Here is a 20,240-nt window from a genome sequence, read left to right as displayed (position 1 = left end):
AAGAATATTGGGGATGATATGGGTCATCCAACTCATTCGACTTGAAAAGATTAGAAAAAATGATAATATGAGATGCGGAATATAACTTGTAAAATGAGTTAAATCAATTCAAAGAAATAACTTGAAAAATATATTACCTATCACACAACGTCGTGGCCAACGTTGTGTGATAGGTAATGTGTGATAAATGTTGCGTGATAGGTATGTGTGATAGGTAATCTGAAGAGGACTTGTCTGACGTTGTGTGATAGCTAGGCAATGTATTTCTCAAATTATTTCTTCGGATTGATTTAACTCATTTTACAAGTTATATTGTGCGTTTCATATTATCATTTTTTTTCAATCTTTTCATGTCAGATGGGTTGAATGACCCATATCATCTTTAGTATTCTTTTGATGGAATGCAGAATGATGGGTTAACGAATATTGCCGATAACAACTATAATGTTTTTCATATGAATTTCAACAATTATTTCTTGTGATACTAAAAAAAAAAAAAAAATTACTTCCCGTGATAATTTATTTGTTTTAAGTCGATGTTCGCATTCACATTAAGCAACATAAGCACTGCTCAATACGAGCAATAGATCAAACTTTTCTTTTATAAAATATTCTTAAATTATAATTTATTTACAACATTGCTTAATAAATAAAAATATAATATTAAAAGATATTATAATAATATTTAAAAAATTATTAAATCATCTAGCGAGATAATTGTGTGTGTTGGGGGGGAGGGGGTGTTTCTTTACATGGGGAAAAGGGTGACACGTTCGCATCGGGCAAGATAAAAATTGCCTCGATGCGGGTAGGAAATCAAAATTGTATATATATATATATATACACACACATATATATATTAATGACCCAAGTGCTTGCTTAGTCCCAAAAGAGATCGACCTTTCCCCTGGTTTGACTTTTGAAAAAATCAGATGCGGTCGCAAGCTTATACACTTTCAAAGAGGACACACACTTAGTCCTTACCAATTAAATGGAGTATTTTTGCCTCCACTAAGAATTGATTCCTTGTCACTGCCAAAAAAACTTGAAAACTTTACCACTTGTGTCATACCCTGGAGGTAGAGCCGGCCCTATAGTAAGGCCAGCAAGGCGCTGCCTGGGGCCCCCAAATTTTAAAAATTTGTTATTTATATATATTTTTATTTTTTAATAATAAATATTTTATTAAAAAATTAAATACAAAATACAATTTGATAAAAATATCAATGATGATAAAACAAAATCTGTTGAAAATTCTTTTAGAGTTGATTATTTTATGTACACAATTGATCAAGTCATTTCTTCACTTCGAAATAGGTTTGAGTAATTTGGAATATAAGAAAAATTTTTATGAAATTTTAAGAAATTAAAATCAATGGATGAAGATGTTTTAAAAGGATATTGTTTGAATCTTAAAAATATTCTTAAATTTGATGGACTCTCTGATATATATGGTTTAGATTTATTTTTAGAATTAAGAGTGTTAAGAGAAACTTTTTAAAAGGAAAAAAATGGTACATTGAAAATTCTTCACTACATCAAAATAGTTGATTATTTTCCAAATGCATATATTGTTGCTTATAGAATATTATTCACAATTCCAGTTTCAGTGGCTTGTGCTGTAAAAAAAAATTCAAAATGGAAATTGATAAAGTCATATTTGAGGCCAATTATATCATAAGAAATATTAAGTAGATTAGCTATATTATCCATTGAACATGGTTTATTAGATAAACTTAATTATGGAGATTTAATCAACGATTTTGTATCTCAAAAAGTAAGAAAAATTAATTTTACATAAAACTGAGTATAGTTCAACGCATATTTGTGGAATAAAATTTTCTCATTATTGGTGAACTTTACCTTTTTAATGTTATCAGTTTAATGCTTTATTTTATTTTCTTCTATAGAAAAATTAAGAATGTATAGTTTTTTACTCGAGTTGCACTAATTTTCTTAGAGTTTCAAGAAAAAAATAGTTTTATTTTTTCTTTATTTATTGTAGTAGGTTATTTAGCATTTTTTAATCTCTGAGATATTATATTTTACTTAAAAATTCACTATCATTAAGAAATTATCAGATTTTGTAGTTGATTGAACTTCAACTTTTTTTTAATTTAATGAAATGATAAAAATTTTTAGTAAAAAAGTATATTATTTATTTTTTTATAAAAAAATTAATACTCTTAAGAAGGCCTCGATAAATTTTTTCGCTTAGAGCCCCCAGATTGTTTAGCATTTTTTAATCTCTGAGATATTATATTTTAGTTAAAAATTCACTATCATTAAGAAATTATTAGATTTTGTAGTTGATTGAACTTCATTTTTTTTTAATTTAATGAAATGATAAAATTTTTTAGTAAAAAAATATATTATTTATTTTTTTATAAAAAAATAATACTCTTAAGAAGGCCTCGATAAGTTTTTTTGGCTAGAGCCCCCAGATTGGTTGGACCGGCTCTGCCTGGAGGCTAGAAGAAGATATATATTTGATTCATATAAAATTGGGGGGCACGCCAAGCTTGAATATGTAGTTTTGTTGGGGTGTGATACCCAACAAGTGCAAGGCGATGATGGTAAGATTGGATAAGTATAAAACTATCATAGGTTTAGGCTCGGAATTGATAGATTTAAATGTCCAAACCCACTTATAGGAAACCCAACAAAAAGATGGCTCAACTAAGTTTATCTTATTTTTTTGAGGAAAATGAGGTTGACCCAATTACTCAAAACAAGAACCAAACCCAACCCATTTTGTTAGATGCCCCATCCAAAGCCCATTATTCTTCTTATATATGTCTAGCCTATCATCTCTATTAGTCCATTACTTAACTTATTTGGTTTATCCTATTTGAAGTTGCTGGAGACTTGGTCGTCTCCACTCAAATCCATATTGGTTTTTTCTTCCCTTTTTCCTCACCCTCATCTCATCTCTTCCGAATACCTTTGGAGCTTATTTTTGTGAGATGCTTCGATGATTATCTACATATATATCGTGTTTATGGGGGTGGCTTTTTAAACAGACGAGAGAAAAGAGAAAGTGAGAGAGATAGTCGAAAAGGAGAAAATCGAGTGGTTGATGGTTTCATTCTCGTGTTGGGGTATTTTCTTTCAATTTGGGCAAATTTGGGTTCGATTTGAGAGCTGGTTTTGGGTTTTTCTTGGGATCGATTCTTGACTTTACCTTAGTTGATTTTGGACCGATTGATTTGAGCCTTGAGCCCCACCTTCAACTCTTTCATTGTAGTGATAACATGGAGTTCTTTTGCTTTTGTTCTTTTGGTTTTTTTAACTTATTGTTTTTCGTATTTTTCCTCTAATCTAATATGTGATTTATAGATTTTGCGAGGAATTTTCTTTACAAGCTTTACTTTTATAATTTTGTTTGCTAATTAATGCTAAACTCTTGGATGAATAAACATATTAAAGCCCACGTGCTTCCTTACTAAAAGGAAAATTACATATGAAGACTTGGTGGGTTTTATATGTGTCGCAAATACCGGGAAAAAGAAAAAGGGGTCTGGTGATTGACTGGAAATCTCAACTTTTGGAATCAAATAAGAGAAATGATTGAAAGTAGTAGCACTAGTAGTAGGAAGAAGAAGAGTGGGGACAAGTTGCTCTAACAGTGGCGGTCCCCATGGAGATGAATCAGAGAGACAGAGAAGAAAATCTCTCTCTCTCTCTGTTCCTCTATCCTGTTTGCTTATTCTCCCACGTCTTTGCGCGTGCCTGCATGTCTTGCCCTTTTCATCTACGCAATAAAGCTATCGATCATATATTGCTCAGAGAGAGAGAGAGGTAAATGGATGTGGCCGCCATGGTTCTTCAACTAGTTCGGATCTTTCTGTTGCTTATGTATCATCATTTGGGTAATATTGTTTGCTGATATAATAAATTTTGTATGGTAGGTAGAGGTGATAATTTTTACTTGAATTGATGAGTGTTTTAATAGGGTCTAGGTAATTTAGTGTGGGTATAGAACACAAACATTTAGTTTAATGAGACAGGCGAGGACTGAGGACGAGAAAAATATACCCCCGCATGGATATGAGGATAGGGAAACATGTACACACACGAAGCACAGTTCATAAGCGTCTTAATTAGTTCATAACCAATGTATATCTTTATTTCGTTTAACATAATATCTTATATCATACATATAGGTCCAGACTCAATCAAACTTACCAAATGTAGATTGGTTACTAGTTATTTATTAGGCTCTACTACCCTTGTTGGGTAGCTCGGAACTGGGATCTAATTAGTTAAATAAAAGTTAATATTAATAACTCCAACAAAAAAAGTAAATATATTATATAATAAAATACGGGTTTTAGAAAGAGGATACAGATATGAGATAAGATGCAGATGGACCACATACAGACACTGTCCATTGCCATTTTCATTGTCTAGTAATTTATTTTTTATTTGTTTTGGATAGAGTTGTACGGTAGTTTATCAATAACCATATATTGAAATATTTACAAAAAAATACTCATCAAAATAGCTCAAAATTATACAAGTATCACTGGTATGTCTTTTTAATAGCATATTTTATGAACTAAGTCTATAAGGAAATAGTAGAACAAACCATTGAAGAGGGCTTCGCAGTCATCTACAATCAAAGTCCGTTTGAGATTTGTATCTGTACTTGTTCTATATAGTTATCTTGGGTTGTGATGGTTGGTATAATTTAGATTTATTTTTAATTTTGATATATAATTTAGATCATACACCACAAGTTGAACAAGGTGAAATCACACATATTATGTGAACCTAAAGATCTTCATTGTTTTCTTTGTGACTTTACCCTCTTATTACATAGAGTGCAATGCAATGACCTCCACATAATCATTTTCATTTCTATTGTGAGCCTTTAAAACTATTTTAAATAACATTTTTATGGATGTTAGTCCATACCTTTGGATTAGTTCCGTCCATGACTAATGTGGATAGCCAATGGATCGGATCGTATATATGTCCCTATGTTTTGGATGAACTATTGGATTATATTTTGTAATGCTTCTTGGTGTGATGAATTGTTGAATTTTACTTGGGAGTAGGTTTAACTGTTGACATATTTTGCTATGCTTAATTAGAATATGTCATTTTTACTTAATTGTATTATAACTATATTGTACTTGGATATGTCGACATATCCAATCCCTTGAATTACTATTTTGTAAAGCCTACACTTGCAGCTACCACTTAAATAATTGAGGCTAGGTTTAATTATAAATACCCACATTTTATTCAAGAAATATTTTGATCGTCTCCTCTTGCCCGTTATATTAAGAGCGAGACTTCAAACTCAAGTTAGGCTCTTCAGATGCATTCCTTAAGTTTTATCTAATTCATTATTGTTATTATTAATTGAATTTAAGAGGTAAAAGAGCTAATAACGTTACTAGAGCCTAACAAGAGTACTATTGTAGTGCTGAGAAATTTACTTTTCTTTAGTGACCCAAAATCTCAAAAGCGTGCTAATTAGCCTCACATATAGGGAGAGGGTTAAGTATAATCTCATCTAGATGGAGGGATCTTTTCCATCCAACTTAGTTTTGTTATTATTTTATGTGTAAAATTGAGCTATTTTTTTAAACAATTTTTAAATAAAAATGAGTTTTGATATATTGGTAAAATTATTTTTAAATTTATTATAATTTAGATTTCATAAATTCAAGTTAAGGAACGATTATTTTTATTGTTGTGCCTTTTAATTTTTTTAAGCAAAATATATAAATATGTTTTACAAAATCTCTTTATTAACATGATTTCAAATACCAAAATTGAGTATTTATTTATATAATGGAATTGATAATTGGTACATTACTTTATATGGATTATCACCATATAATTAAGGCTAATGAAGAATTGCCAATTAGTCCTAAACTAGGAGGTAGACAGTAAAACCACCATTAAAAACAAGATTAAAGATGAGCAGGAAAATCACGATTGTTGGTATATATATTTTAGTAATTTTAATTTGCATTGAAGGACCTAAATGGCTTAAGTTTGAAGATTAGGGTGTTGTTTGGGCCATAATTAACCCAATAAGCTTTCATAATATACTAGTCTCCTAGATAAAATTATTTACTAGAGAACCTACGTAGGAACTTTTGCTACATATTGTCATTGAAGTGGTAAAATATTTTCTTAATTTGTTTCTTTTATCTTATTTTAATACGAGATTAGTTCAACAAGGTTGTGAAAATTATTTTTTGATATTATATTAGCAACGAATAAAAATGAATAAAAAGTCATCTCAATTAATTCCAACTCATCTCTCTAGGATTTTATTTTCGAGTCATTGACCTCTTAAATGCGCGTCACCATAGCTCCCCACCCCCGTAAGTCTCCTTCGATCTACTCTTCTATTCACTCATCCATCTCCATATCTCCATTGTTGATCTCTCTCAATTATCTCCCCCTATTACACCTCTTTTTCAATTCCCCTCCATGCTCAACCTTCAAATCCTTTCTCCTATATATCATCTCTTTTGAATCTCATTGCTACTCTAAAACAGGTTTCACGTATGCTCGATTGTGATCTCATCCCCTATTCCCTCTTTTGCCTTGGGTTTAAGATGTCGCCCCTTTCATCTTAGCCCCACTCTTGTTTCCCTTATCCAAATCACCCTTATACAACTATCATCTTAGCTATTGCATATATATATCTTCCCTTTTGCTTATTTGAGATATGAACATTATTTTTATACTCTTTCTCCTCCTTTCGAAGACTATTTGCTTAATTTGGGTGTATTGGTTTCAGTCACCTTTTAGTCCTTGGAAAATGGCCATTTTCATCCACCTAAAGTTAACAACAATATATAGAGGATACTAAGGTTACAATGAGTACCTTTGGTTCTCCCTTGGTTCACCATCCACGCCGATCTCAAGAAAAATCTTTAGATCTAGGATTTTCCAACCCCCAAAATCCATACAACCACCCTATCCAATAGTGTGATATCAAGCCAATTGTTTTAGTACTGGGGACGTGCACTACTTGATTATTGACTTTTTAGCCTAACAGGTATGACTATTCTACTCCTTGTGGTATCAAGTCCAATCTTTTCTTTGTGGCTCAAGGCTACGTACCTTTGTAGCCATGGGCTCTCGTGAAGAGTTCAATATTAACCTTTAGTGATCATTAACTTTTATTTTTGGGACTCAAAAGCTATTTTTATTATCATTTCCCTTCATGGTAAGTTTGGGACTAGGATTGGTAAGAGGAAAAGAAATGGAAATGAAAACTAAAAGAATATCTTTATATACATCCAAACTCGTGTCATTCATTTCCCTTACGTATATATATAATTTCTCCAAAACCAATATAGTTGTTATGTCAAACATGGCCCAGCCTTTATATAATCAGGTGAAGTAATTATCAGAGAAAACAACATGATCGAGGAGGACACTTTGGCTGAGTTTGATTACAAGCAATAATAATATTTTCCATGTTGCATCGACTCTATTTTCTCTGAAAGCTAAAGAGAACGATATTGATATTGATGAATTTTGTGATGATCACACATTAATAATATCAGTTTCAAACAATGTACAACATTTGACGTGGATTTCACCTTAGTATTATGTACAACGTATATAGATATATAGATAAATGGACGTCCTAATAATTGTTAATGGTCCAGCAGAGAACAGATAGTAATCAAAACGGTTACTGCTAATAATAAATAAAATTGGACCACGAAATATAAAAGCAGCTGCAGCTAGTAGCTAGTAATTCCATAATTGGATTGGACCAGAACACCGCGAGCATGCATGTGCACCATTTGTACCTCGCGTTACAGAAAGCTGCTTCTGGGAATGTTAGATGCATTGTCCTTGTGGGTTTTCACGTGCCCCTCTGGACCATATAATATTAATTCAATTCTTCAATATTCGTTCTTTCATACACATCTCTCTCTCTCTCTCTCTCTCTCTCTCCTGTAACGCATGCAATTAGCTGGATGTTTGCCGACGACTATGGCGTGGAAGCTAATAATATTAATTGTTTAGAATAGTCATACATTTCTGCTCCGCACCCACTTCACCAAATCCATCCACTCTTAGCCACCTCCTTTATTCAATTAATAACTTAATTTCAAGCAGATTGCTACTCTTCGTATATATTGACAGGAGTGAAGGGTGTTTGAAGATTTCCAAATTCCTAAATCCCACGACATATTGATGTTACAATCACGAAGGATATATCAGGTACACACATAATTTATAATATCCATAATTTTAGCGATATTTGATATTTTTGTCGATATTTTCGTAAATCAAACTGAGATAGATAGAGAGTGTAATCTCATGTCTGTCGACAAAATATCCTAAAAATATGCGGATATATCCACAATATTTTCGTGAAATATTTTTTCCGTGAACTTATAGTATAAATTTTACAAAATATTGAAAAAATATCTGTAGAATATCCGAATAGGAATTATACAATGAAAATCTATTAAATATAGTTCGGAATGTCATCATCCAATGAAGATAACATTTCAACTGCTTTTGAATCCATGAGTTTATAAGGGACTAGTGATGATGGCTATAGAGGTTTTGGGATCTCTAATGATCCTTACACACAATTCTCTATATATGGACAGGTGATAGGAAGAAATCAAGAAATTTATTCATAACATGTTTGTGATTATATTCAAAACCATTTAAATTAGATGTCATGGTATTAGTATTATATAAATCTAGATGCTGGCTACACTATGTATGAACCACCTAGGACTTCGTTTTGGTATTAAAATTTACATGACTTATGTTATGCAAATTAATTGAAAAGTTTTAATGAAAACTTTTTAATTTTTTATATAGCTCATCTATATATTATATCCATATTTATACCTTTTAGTTGTTACTTGTTAGATATAATATAGTTTTTTTAAATATAATATGAGTTTTGATTGTAGAAATGATTATTTTAACATTATTAAAAATTTTATTAAAAAATATTATGTTTTTAGCTAAATTTTTGTATTTTCTATAAATTTTACATATTCATCAATATCGATATTTTTATTAAATTATAATAGTGATATTTCTGTCGATATTAATGTTTTCAACATTAGGTACACATAATAATTTTTTTAAACGATGACGTGACCAACTTGAATAGAGGTCGATCTGTTTAGGGAATCCCACCTCACTTGATGTTTGATACATTTTGGAGAATTTTCCAAATTTGTGGAAAATGTAAACCAAAATTTGAACAAGACAGCACAAGAGAGAAAGGGTGTTCGCGTGATCATCGTTTAACAGGAATTATATATTAAGAGGGTAAATGATAATTTATTATTAAAATAAAATAATAGCTAGAGATGTCTATACTGAAAAAGTTAAAAATTGAGAAAAGTATCATTTTAATAAGGGTAAATTATATAAAAAAATTTCCATTTAAGGTATGTGTAACTTACCCTTATATTTTTTATTATACCAAAAGACCCTTTATATTTTTTAAATGTTATAATCAGTCATCATATGCATTATGTGTGAAGCATCAATTCGGTGCCGTCTTGATTGAAGGGCAAAGTTGGCAACCTCAACTGCCCATTTTGGACGGCTGATGGAGGGCCACTTGACAACCATCAAGGCTGCTTCTCTCTGCCCGACGCCTTTTGATTGTCCTTCTCGCCTTTCTATTATTTGTGTTATACGTACAATCAACTCATAGTCATCGATGCTGCCTTTATTGGATCAAATCCCAGCCGCTCAATTCTCATATAAATGCTACAGTGCCTCGAGATGGTAAGTAGATGAAAGATCGCTGAAAAGAGAAAGCAAAGGGGGAGATTGATCGGATGAGGGTTTTGGTGAGAATAACTTTCATTCTTGTTGCTTTATGTTTTCGTTGTAATATATGGTTATTAGGTTTGCTTCTAATCTGTATTTGATGATTGTAATGATATTTTATTAGAAGAATCATTGAAGTAGAGTTTGTAAGTATTAATTGTGTAACTCTACTAAAAATTTTTATTTTTATGTACTTCAAAAATTAATATATACAATAAACTCTGTAAGGCTGATGGTACTATACAATGAGTAATACAAATATGGCCATAAAAAAACCCTATTTGTACGTAAATTTGTCATTTTTTATAGGTTATAAAAATAATATCAGCGAAACACATGGGCTGCAAATTTAACAGTTTTTCTCATCAAAATCGTCCAAAGCACAAAGAGGTGAAAGTAATTGTCGAAGAAAATATGACAAAAATTTCAATATCAGGCAAGACCCCAGCCCAAGACTTTTGTAATATATTGAGAAGAAAGATATATAGGTGGGACAATGAAATTAGAAGGCGACGACCGACGACGATATATATATATATATGTATGTATATATATATATATATCAAGATGCATGTGGTTTGAAGGTGCAACAAAAACCAATAATTTGAAGCCATGCGTGCTGTCTCTTAATGGGATTTCGATCGGAATGAAAAATAACCAAATGATGTTGACGGGGAAGACTAGTGTGTCTGTGTGAGTGAGATCGATCGATCGATGTCTTTATTCAGATCGAAGCAATAGATTCGATTTTTATGGCTTCATCTAGCAGCTTCATTCGGTCGGAATAAACCCCACACCCAACACCCAACACCTAGCTAGCTAGCTACTTTCATGCAGATCTTTCGACCCTAACCATCTACCCCTCCCTGTCCTAAGACTACTATACTGTAAGTTTCCCACCATATATATGCATATTAATTATTTTTCCTTGTTTGACCTTTCTTGTAAGCAATAAAAATGGCAGAGCTTAGACATTAATAATGCTGTAGGTCATTCAAGGCTGTGTCTTTTGCACAGTCAACAGTGGTATTGAAAATCTACCCATTTTAATAATGATATTGTTCGTACATTTTCATGTTTTCACATAATTAAGATGAATGAACTTCAATGTGTACAGAATATATACGTGGAACAGGAACAGGAACGTGTTATCTGTCTTGAATAGTTGATTTTTTTTCGACGATTGATTAATGACTGACCTGGCTAGGATGCAGTGCTCTGAAATCTTTGGGGCTTTTCTTTACAATGATCGAGAATTTTGGTGGACAGTCACAGGCAGAGATTGATAATTGACTTTTCTATTTTTTTCCTTTTTTTTGTTTTGGTGTTGTTTTATGTTGTGGCAATGATTGAAGTCAATCACCACTAGGTTTGTTTTATGTCATGCTAGTGTGTTTGGTAGCTATTCTTGATCTTGAGCTTGTCTCAAACCTGCTCAACCTTAGTTCTCTTGAAAAAAATCTCTAACCAACAAGTCAATTTTAGTAACAAAGGGAAAACAAAACGAGGTGTACAATAAATGACATATTTATATCTTAAAATTCGTTTTTTTATATACGTATACTTTGAGTAAGAAGAAGAATTACGATCGTGCTATTTGAATTGTTAGATCCCAACTAACAATTGATCAGGCGGATTCGATTATTTGGGCCAATGCTTTTGCTCAAGCTAAGTTATAACTAAGACCCCAAATCTGCATATCATGGATCACATTTCGACTCTAATGAGCTTCAAGAAAAGATATTTTTATAATTTCTTCCTGAACCAAAATATTCTTCTCATGTTGGTTTATTCTCTTCAATGTTATATAGTGAATTTACCCATAACAAGAGCCAAAAAAAGGAAAAAAAAAATCAAAATCAAAAGGTTTGGGGAAGCATGCAAGAACCAGGAAAGGGTTGTAGTTCAAAGACAAAGACAAAATCAATTAATTTGATATGCTCAATGAAGGGTATAATTAACCCAAAAGACCCAGAACTCGATGGTCATGGAGAAAAGCAAACAATTTTGGTTAATTAAGAATATATTTTTTTCTCCCATTTCATCAGAATTCATATGTCTAGCAGAGTATAATTCTCTAATAATAGTACAACTATATATAATTAAAATAGTCATGCTGTCTCAAAAATGGCAGCTCCCTGCGGATCTAATCATTGGGATGCGATCAAAACAAATTGCAGGAGTGGTCCAAGAAACTTAGTAGGGTAGAGAGTGAGGAGTGACAAGGAAATGAGGGTAGCAAATTTCAACTTTAGATATGTTTTCCCTAATTAGAAAATGCTATCTTGTAGGTTTTTTTTCAAAATAAAAATCATCATATATATAAGAATTGGTAAATACATATATTCTTGAAAATATAATCTAGCTACTATCATGTCCAGAACTATGATAACTCTTCGATAAAAAAATTCATTTATACATATAGCCTTACCTTTGTTATATATAAACTTATATAATTAGTGAATTGGGTATTTGTTGAAGGCATGGAGGAGATCTGTAGAGCCCCAGCTAGCTAAGGTCCACTTCCATCTGCATATGCCTGGGACCTTGCAATGCTTGAAAGATCTTTTTCTCTTTTCTTTCCTTTTTCTTTTGTATCTTTCTCTTTTTATTTTTTTGGGAAAAAGTTGATAAAAAATGGTCCCTTCTATGTCAAGGTTGGGTTAGGCAAGTAACCACATCAAGAGAAATATATGTAATCTCATTGCAAAATCTGAAGAACATTTAGACTATACACAAGAACTAGCAACCCACCACCAACACATTGATAAATTATACCCTAAACCTAAGAACAAACACTTAAGCCTCTCAGAACTACAACTAATTAGAGAAAAAATATATATACGCATATATATATATATCTAAAAGCTTTAATCATATTTAAAACCACGAAAAAGAGAAAAAAAAAAAAACAACCTTTCTGGCTTCATCGATCTCATTTGTACTTGGAGCACCATCATGTCAAATGAAGTCTATCAATTTGCTTCAACTCAATTATTTTCTTTTCTGAAGACCATAGATTGCGTGGCTTAGCGTTCCACTGCTTTTCAATGTCTTCGGCGATCCTTGTGGCATCCACGGATGTTCCAAGCAAGCCGCGCTTGGTGAATCCGACCGCGAACAATCCATTTTCGCCTTTCCATCCGTGCGGGAATGGCTTTGTTGGGAACCCATCTTTCTCCGAGAAGAAATTGTTTTCCTGAATTATATTAAAGATTCAAACCTGTTTAATGTTGTTATGAATTGATCGATCTTTCGATCTGGATATCCAGAGCAACCGAAAGAAGAAAAGATAAAAGATACCTTCAACCAAGTCGGTACATTACTTTTGTAACCTGTAGCTAAGATGATAGCATCAAAATTCTCTATCTTCCCATCTACAAACTCCACCGTGTGATGTCTTAGTCTCTTTATTCCTTGGCGAACCTACAAAAGAGTGAAAATGGACACAAATCACTGATTAAGCTAAGCCACCTTGGCCTTAAGTCTATGCATAGAAAATTTATGCAAGATTTGAAGAAAATTATCTAGGAAAATTAGAAAAGAAACTTACTTTAATGTGGCCCTTTTTGATCTTTTTAAGGGTTCCAACATCCAAAACTGGGGTCTTGCCTGAAACACTCTTGAGTTGGAGCGGACCAAGATTAGGCCTGGTGAGGCCGAGTCGTGCAGTGTCGCCGAGCATAATCCGTGACATTAGGAGCAAGAATCGATCCACTGCTCGCATTGAGAACCACTTGAGCAACCACATGGACACTCCAAAAGTTGATCTTCCAAGCATCTCTTGTGGCAACACATGCACCTGTACCGCAAATTAGAAAAACAAACAAAACTAAAGATTCTTAGAAAAGCTCATCTTCTTCTCCCTTTTCGTTTTTAAATCAAAGTCGTAAAGATGATTGCAGAACAAGCCATGATATTTGTTTACCCTGCCCTTTTTAGTATTTGTGGAATTTTACATAGTTCTTTAGACTGTAATTTTACAGATAAAGTGCAAATCAAAGATTTTGGGGTGCAGGCCTGCACTGCACATGGAAGCAAATTCCAACAAAGTTAGAGGTGGTTGTGTTATATTTTTATAAAAGATCCTTCTAGCCAGGCACTACCATATTTTAATTGCACTAGACGGCCTTTTTTTTTTTTTTTTAAGTACTAAACCCTACTATTAGTTTGAGAAGTTACCAAAATCTGGTGTTTTTGTTTTTACCCTATGATATTAATAGTATATAGGGTCGCTCTTAAGTTACTCCAATCTAATAAATGGTATCAAAACGAGTCTAAAAAATAATATCAGTGTTATCTATATTAGTAGAAAGAGACTATGACAATTAGTATATGAGTGATCCTAACAAGTGGTATCAAATTGCGATAACATTGGCTAGCTATATATGCTTAGAGAGAGAGAGAGAGAGAGAGAGAGAGAGAAGCTCACTGAATCTCTAACCACAAGAGAAGGTTGGGCATTATAATTGCAGAGGTCCAAGCAAACCTCCATGCCTGAGTTTCCACAGCCAACAACCAAGACATTCTTTCCCTGAAATGATTTACCACTTTTATATAAGCTAGTATGAACAATTTTGCCTGAAAACTCATTCATCCCCTCAATTTTGGGCACAACCTCCTCAGCATTCTCTCCCGTGGCCACAATCAACCATTGGCACACAAACTCAGTCTCCTCCATTTTCATCCCCAAGCTCCTAACCCTCCAGAACCCACAAACCTCGTCAAATTCGGCACTCACCACTGTCTTGTTGAACACTGGATTCAGGCTGAAATGTTGGGCATAATCCTCCAAGTAGGCCAGAAACTGTTGCTTGGTAGGGTAAGTTGGAAAATTTGAGGGGAAAGACATGAGAGGAAGCTCACAGAATTGCTTGGGAAGATGAAGGTGAAGCCGGTCATAGGTCTTGTGCTTCCACAAGGAAGCTATGCAATTTGCCCTTTCCAGTATCAAGCTTGGGACACCCTTCTCTTTTAGGCAAGCAGCTGCAGCCAAGCCCGAAGGCCCGGCGCCGACTATCACGGGTCCCGGCACCCATACTAGCTTCACTGAGTTGCTCATCTTGTCCTCAAAATGGTCATGAACTCTCTTCCCTTCCACCTCTTTCAAGCAGTCCATTAAACACACATGAACCAGAAACCTAATTATATATATGAAGGGAGAGTTTATAGAGCTAGTGCAAATTGAAAGACAAAAACCCATAACCCATATCTTCAAATCATCACTTTTCTAGCAGTTCTTTTCATCAAGTAGCTAGCTAGAGAAGGAAGATTTTGTGGGAATAGATATTCCTGGTTTTATGGGGTGGGTTTGGATTTGGAAGGGACTTGTTGAACTAATGGGTCGAATGAGTTTGAAACTTTGTTTTCTTGAATGGGAGATAGGAAAAGGAGAGGGAGAGCTGTAGCTAGCTAGGTCGGGAGGGAATAAGAGTTGTGAATCACGATGGAATTAAGGACGGTTCAATATATACACGACGATGTGTGTGTGTGTGACTGAGCGGTGGACATAATTCAAGTGGGGCATCTCTGGAGGAGTACTACCTATTAACTACCACTGAACCAACAACAACCTCTACGTACTTCACTCACCCAAATATACATATATATAAACAAGCATGGGGACAGAGAGAGGGTGCGTGAAACATTCTGATTACAAGGACAGGTATCTACTCTAGAATGATATGTATATGTAGATGATCTACTTAGTCAATCAACTCTATGGATAGTGAAGAGACATGATGTTCAACTATATATTGCTCTTTCAAGGATATTTTTGAGGGCGGAGAAGGCTCGAGCCCGCGGACTATTCTATCATACTTTTATATATGTATGGTAGAAAGTTTTCTTCAATGAGAAAGACCATCAAGGCCTGACAACCATGAGTACTCCTGATTAATTAAACTTGCCTACTTTTTTTTGTAAATAACCTTGTGTAATTTTACGTGGCCTCGTGTCAAATATTTGAGATATTCCTGTAGACCTTTGCTGTAACGCCCCATTTTTTTAGATGTGTTATAATTTGGAATAATTTTGAGATAATTATTTTTTTTTCTTTACAACTAATCTTAAATCTTATCATTCTTCGTATTCGTTCTAGAATTTTCATACATTAATCTCGAAAGAGAATTATCATATATATCAAATGCGGAAGTAAGAATCGAACCTGATATCTTAACATTGATTATAAATTAATTCTTACATCATCGTTCCTCAAATATAATTTAATACAAAGCATAAGTTCTTAACATTAACCCTAAATAGGATTATACATATCATTTCTTAAAACGTTCAGATTTTAAAGTAGCAGAACTTAAATATATAGGTTACATAATATGCATTTTATTCATCATGCACTTTACTAAATACCATTTCATGTCTCATTCATCCTCGAATCTGCTACAATCTCTATCGGGAACGTTTGAATATTCTAGGGGTAAAGCCAAAGTTAGATGATGAATCATCTAAGTAAGCGTACATAAAACATATTTCGTGCATGAATGCAATGTTTTACTCATTGTAAGGATCAACTGCACCCTTCATGCTACTCATCATTTTTGCGGCCACCTTTTTCGAAGCCGGAGTGTATGGGTGCACCATTGGTAAAGTAGCGGTGCCAGTTCGTACTCCTTACAGCCACAATGCGCTTGATCAATGATATCAACATGTACATATGCATTTCATAGTATGTCATGTATGCACTCTATGTGATGGATACATATAATAGCATGTTAATATAATGAAAGCATTCTCGAGGATCGGGGTTTGAAACATAAATCACCAACAACCAATCATTTTTCATAAAACTAAATTTAGTTGGGAAGTACCACTTATCTCGATATTCGTGCTTTGCCTCGAAATACGTGCATCACCTCAATTTGCGTGCCAATCTCAAAATTCGCACAAGTCTCTTCAATTCTAGCATCAAAGCATCATAATTATCATATTTATTTAAATAAGTTTTAAAACCTATTTTTTTCATAATTTCTTTGCATTTTCTTTATTTTTCTCTATTTCTTCCTATTTTTTCTCAATAAATTCAAACTAAATATTTCTCAAATATTTTCTCACATATTTTACTATGAAAATTCATAAAATAATATTCTTGAATTTCTGGAATTTTCTAAAAAATTCAACTCACATTGATTTAGCCTCTCAAGCTTTCTTGATATGCGTGTCATATCCTCGAAACGTGTGCCCAAACCATTTTCTTGCCCAAAATCTCTGAAATATTAATAAATATCTATTTCCTTTTTTTCTAGGATTTTTATAATATTTTTATCTATTTTCTTTTTTTTCTTTTCTTTTCTTTTCTTTTTTCTTCTTCTTCTTCTTCTTCTTCTTCTTCTGCACCGCACCTACAACTCCCATGCGCACCAGCCGTCGCTGTCGCAAGTTGCTTCCAACGCCACCGTGCCTCCGCCACGAACCGCTTCCAACGCCACCGCTATTTCACCTATGCAATTCCCCAATTGCAAATACAGCCTTAAACATTGAATTAATTGACATTACGATATCGAAAACACAAAATTAATAACTTGAAGATTAGTTTAAAAGGACGATTTTGCCCAGTGTTCTCACCGGGTCATCGATTCATCTCGAAACCATTGAAGGGTTGATCCTTATGAAAAATCGGAGCCCCCCTAGGGTTCCGTTGACTTCTCGAATGTCCCATACGACGATTCAGTTTTGCAGCCTAAATGGCAACTGTATTTTAGCTGTACCAAAAACCGTTCCCAATTTGATTTATTTCGATACCATAAATTTTATCTTGGAACGCTTATTGAGACCATATCATTTTCCTTAAATAATTTCACTCCGAGACACTCCCTGCAGTCGATTCAATACTTATATCTACTGTCAAACCCATTTTTCGGTATTCTAAACTTGCCTAAATTACGTGGCAATGTTACGAAAATATGGGTTCTTACATTCATCCCTCCTTACAAAAATCTTATCCTCAAAATTTGCAACATGTCCTAAATCTCAAAATTTCATTCTTGAAATTAATACCTGACTGATCAAATAACTAGAGAAGATCCTACTCGAAACTTGTGAATATCGATGCGCATATCAAAATCTGAACCCTTGGACTGACCATGCTCATCAACCCATAGACAAGTACACTTGTCAACCATGCATACCTTTCGAATCATAATCGCATAACTCGATCCTTGGGCCATGAGTCTGAACTCCCGGTACCCACATCATTATAATGAGCCCACGGCTCTCATATCCACATCCTCAATTTTCAATTTGCTTTTCACTAAGTCATCCAATCGCTATCCTTATTCTTGTCACTTCTCTATTACCGATTTTTCACGACGTCAATTCTCTTGTACTAATCAATTATGCTTCGATAATCTTCCAACCTTAACATAAAAGTCCTTGATCTTAATACATTTTGACTTCTATCAAATGAATCCTTAAACATCACATATCTTGTCATCACGAGGTTGTTTCATAGGCTTCCAGATTGCCATAACAAGTCAGTGGTCCTACCATATCATCTCGTTTATCACATGTCCTCAAATGATTTTTGTCCTCGAAACTAGCTATGCCTCACCTTAAGTCATCACAAACTTAATCATTGCTTGATCTTTACTTGTGCCAACCTATTCGAGGTTTCTTATAATTATTGTTTCCTCATTTTCGTAGGTATTTATCAACTGATATAATCTCAAGTTTCTGACAATTGATCACAATCATCTTTTAATCATGTCGTATAACTATCTCATCAAGAAATCTTTATACCTTACTGATAGATTATATATGTCTCCAAATCTTTCCTCCGTAACTTAACTTTTAATATCAATCAAAATCTAATGTTGTCTTCCAAGTTTAGCAATACTAATATCCTTGCATCGCTTGCTCCTTTATTACTTGGTCGCCAAACTAATACCTATTCATTCATATACCCATAACTTAAATAACTCCTCGCATTTTTCGAAGTGATCCTCAAATAACATTTTATATCATCAAATTAATCATCTGATCCTCAAATTAATCCTCGAGTAATAACGTTCCATGTCAACTAACTCTAGTCTTGCTCAATCCTTAAGGCACCATCTCATGCCAATCTACTATAATCATATTTTACCATAAAGAAATCATTTGATTACTTTCCTCGCATCTGACCATCGATTCTTTTGACTTTCAGTCAACCGTAGCACAAGTTCACTTACCAACTAACAATCTTCAGACTTGCTCATTGACTTTATTGTCTACTTATCTTGGTAATAGTGCTATTAACTTTATTCGTATTATTTTAGCCTCTTAGTCCACACAATCTATGACATCATTATCTTTCAATCAAAATCTCAGGACCATTTACCCTCAAGTATCACAATGAAGAGCGTCACACGTAACCATAATATTACAAGGGTCTACTTTGCTCCTTGATTGCGCATCAATCCTAGAAAATATCATAGCCTCTTGCAGCTGGTTAATAATTCATCAAGTTCGAGATAAAGATATCGACTTTTAATTATCACCTTTTCAAAGCCTGATAATTTACGTCCTCAATCAAGTCACTTATAGCTAAGCATCTAATAACCTCAAGCTATTATTAGCAATTTCATCATTAAGAAATAATTTCGATAAATCTTCTGAGAATACCTCATGGTATTTTCCATTTTTCTTACGGCTTTTCACTGACCTCAAGTGCTTGTACCATATCTTAGTAGGCTCCTTATGTCCATAACTTACTGGCATTACTCAGCGATACATCTCCTAATCTGCCTACCAGACTATCTAGACTAACCGTCTAGCCCTACGAGGATTTCATTTCCCAAAATCGAAAATCTCGGGTTTCTAATCGATTTAGGTCTGCAACTTTTTTCTACTGCAACCCGTTATCCTAGCACATCTGCCATCACTTGATTCTCTCAATCACATCTAAGATTTGCACAATCTTCTAGACGACAATCCATAACTATATACTACCAACTAGAGCAGGTAAGTACTTACGTTACCCACGATACTCAAATCCTCACTAGATTTCTTCCTAAAATTCTAAAGTTTCATCACGAATCCTTAGATCCTCAATCAATTCTTCCAAGAAATTCCTTAAGAATCTCAAACAAATTTATCTCCAAAAATCTCGGATCAGATTACAATATCTGGTTCTAATCATGTTTCGTGAACTCTATTTCCTTGCAACTATTACTCTCAATCCACCATTCATCATGGTGCTTCCGAGTTCTCTTTGTCGGGTCGATCACCGATAACTTTACCTGATGCGACAAGTTTATTTGGCACACTGAATCATAGTCCTAACCTCTGTTGATTAGGTTTCCTCATCATTCCTTTAGGGTCGATACGCCTTATTAGGCACTTTTTCATTTTTCGGTACCCGAACTGTACTTTGAATTGAGGTGGCTATCTCACTACTCATTGTCAAGGTTTTTAGACTAGCCGTGCTCCACTAC

General features: G+C 33.7%; 1 protein-coding gene across 1 annotated transcript; it reads right to left on the bottom strand.

Moving 5' to 3' along the window:
- Positions 1–12,318: 12,318 nt before the first annotated feature.
- On the bottom strand, positions 12,319–15,521 carry LOC127805897 (indole-3-pyruvate monooxygenase YUCCA2-like). Its single transcript, XM_052342733.1, has 4 exons — positions 14,243–15,521; positions 13,364–13,612; positions 13,114–13,236; positions 12,319–13,009 (listed from the first exon to the last, which is right to left on the bottom strand). Exons 1-4 carry the CDS (start codon positions 15,011–15,013, stop codon positions 12,767–12,769), a joined length of 1,386 nt encoding a protein of 461 aa, XP_052198693.1. The 5' UTR covers positions 15,014–15,521; the 3' UTR covers positions 12,319–12,766.
- Positions 15,522–20,240: the final 4,719 nt, after the last annotated feature.

Source organism: Diospyros lotus, chromosome 7, assembly GCF_014633365.1.
Source record: "Diospyros lotus cultivar Yz01 chromosome 7, ASM1463336v1, whole genome shotgun sequence".
Classification (NCBI taxonomy): Eukaryota; Viridiplantae; Streptophyta; class Magnoliopsida; order Ericales; family Ebenaceae; genus Diospyros; species Diospyros lotus.
This window is presented reverse-complemented; position numbering and strand designations above follow the sequence as displayed.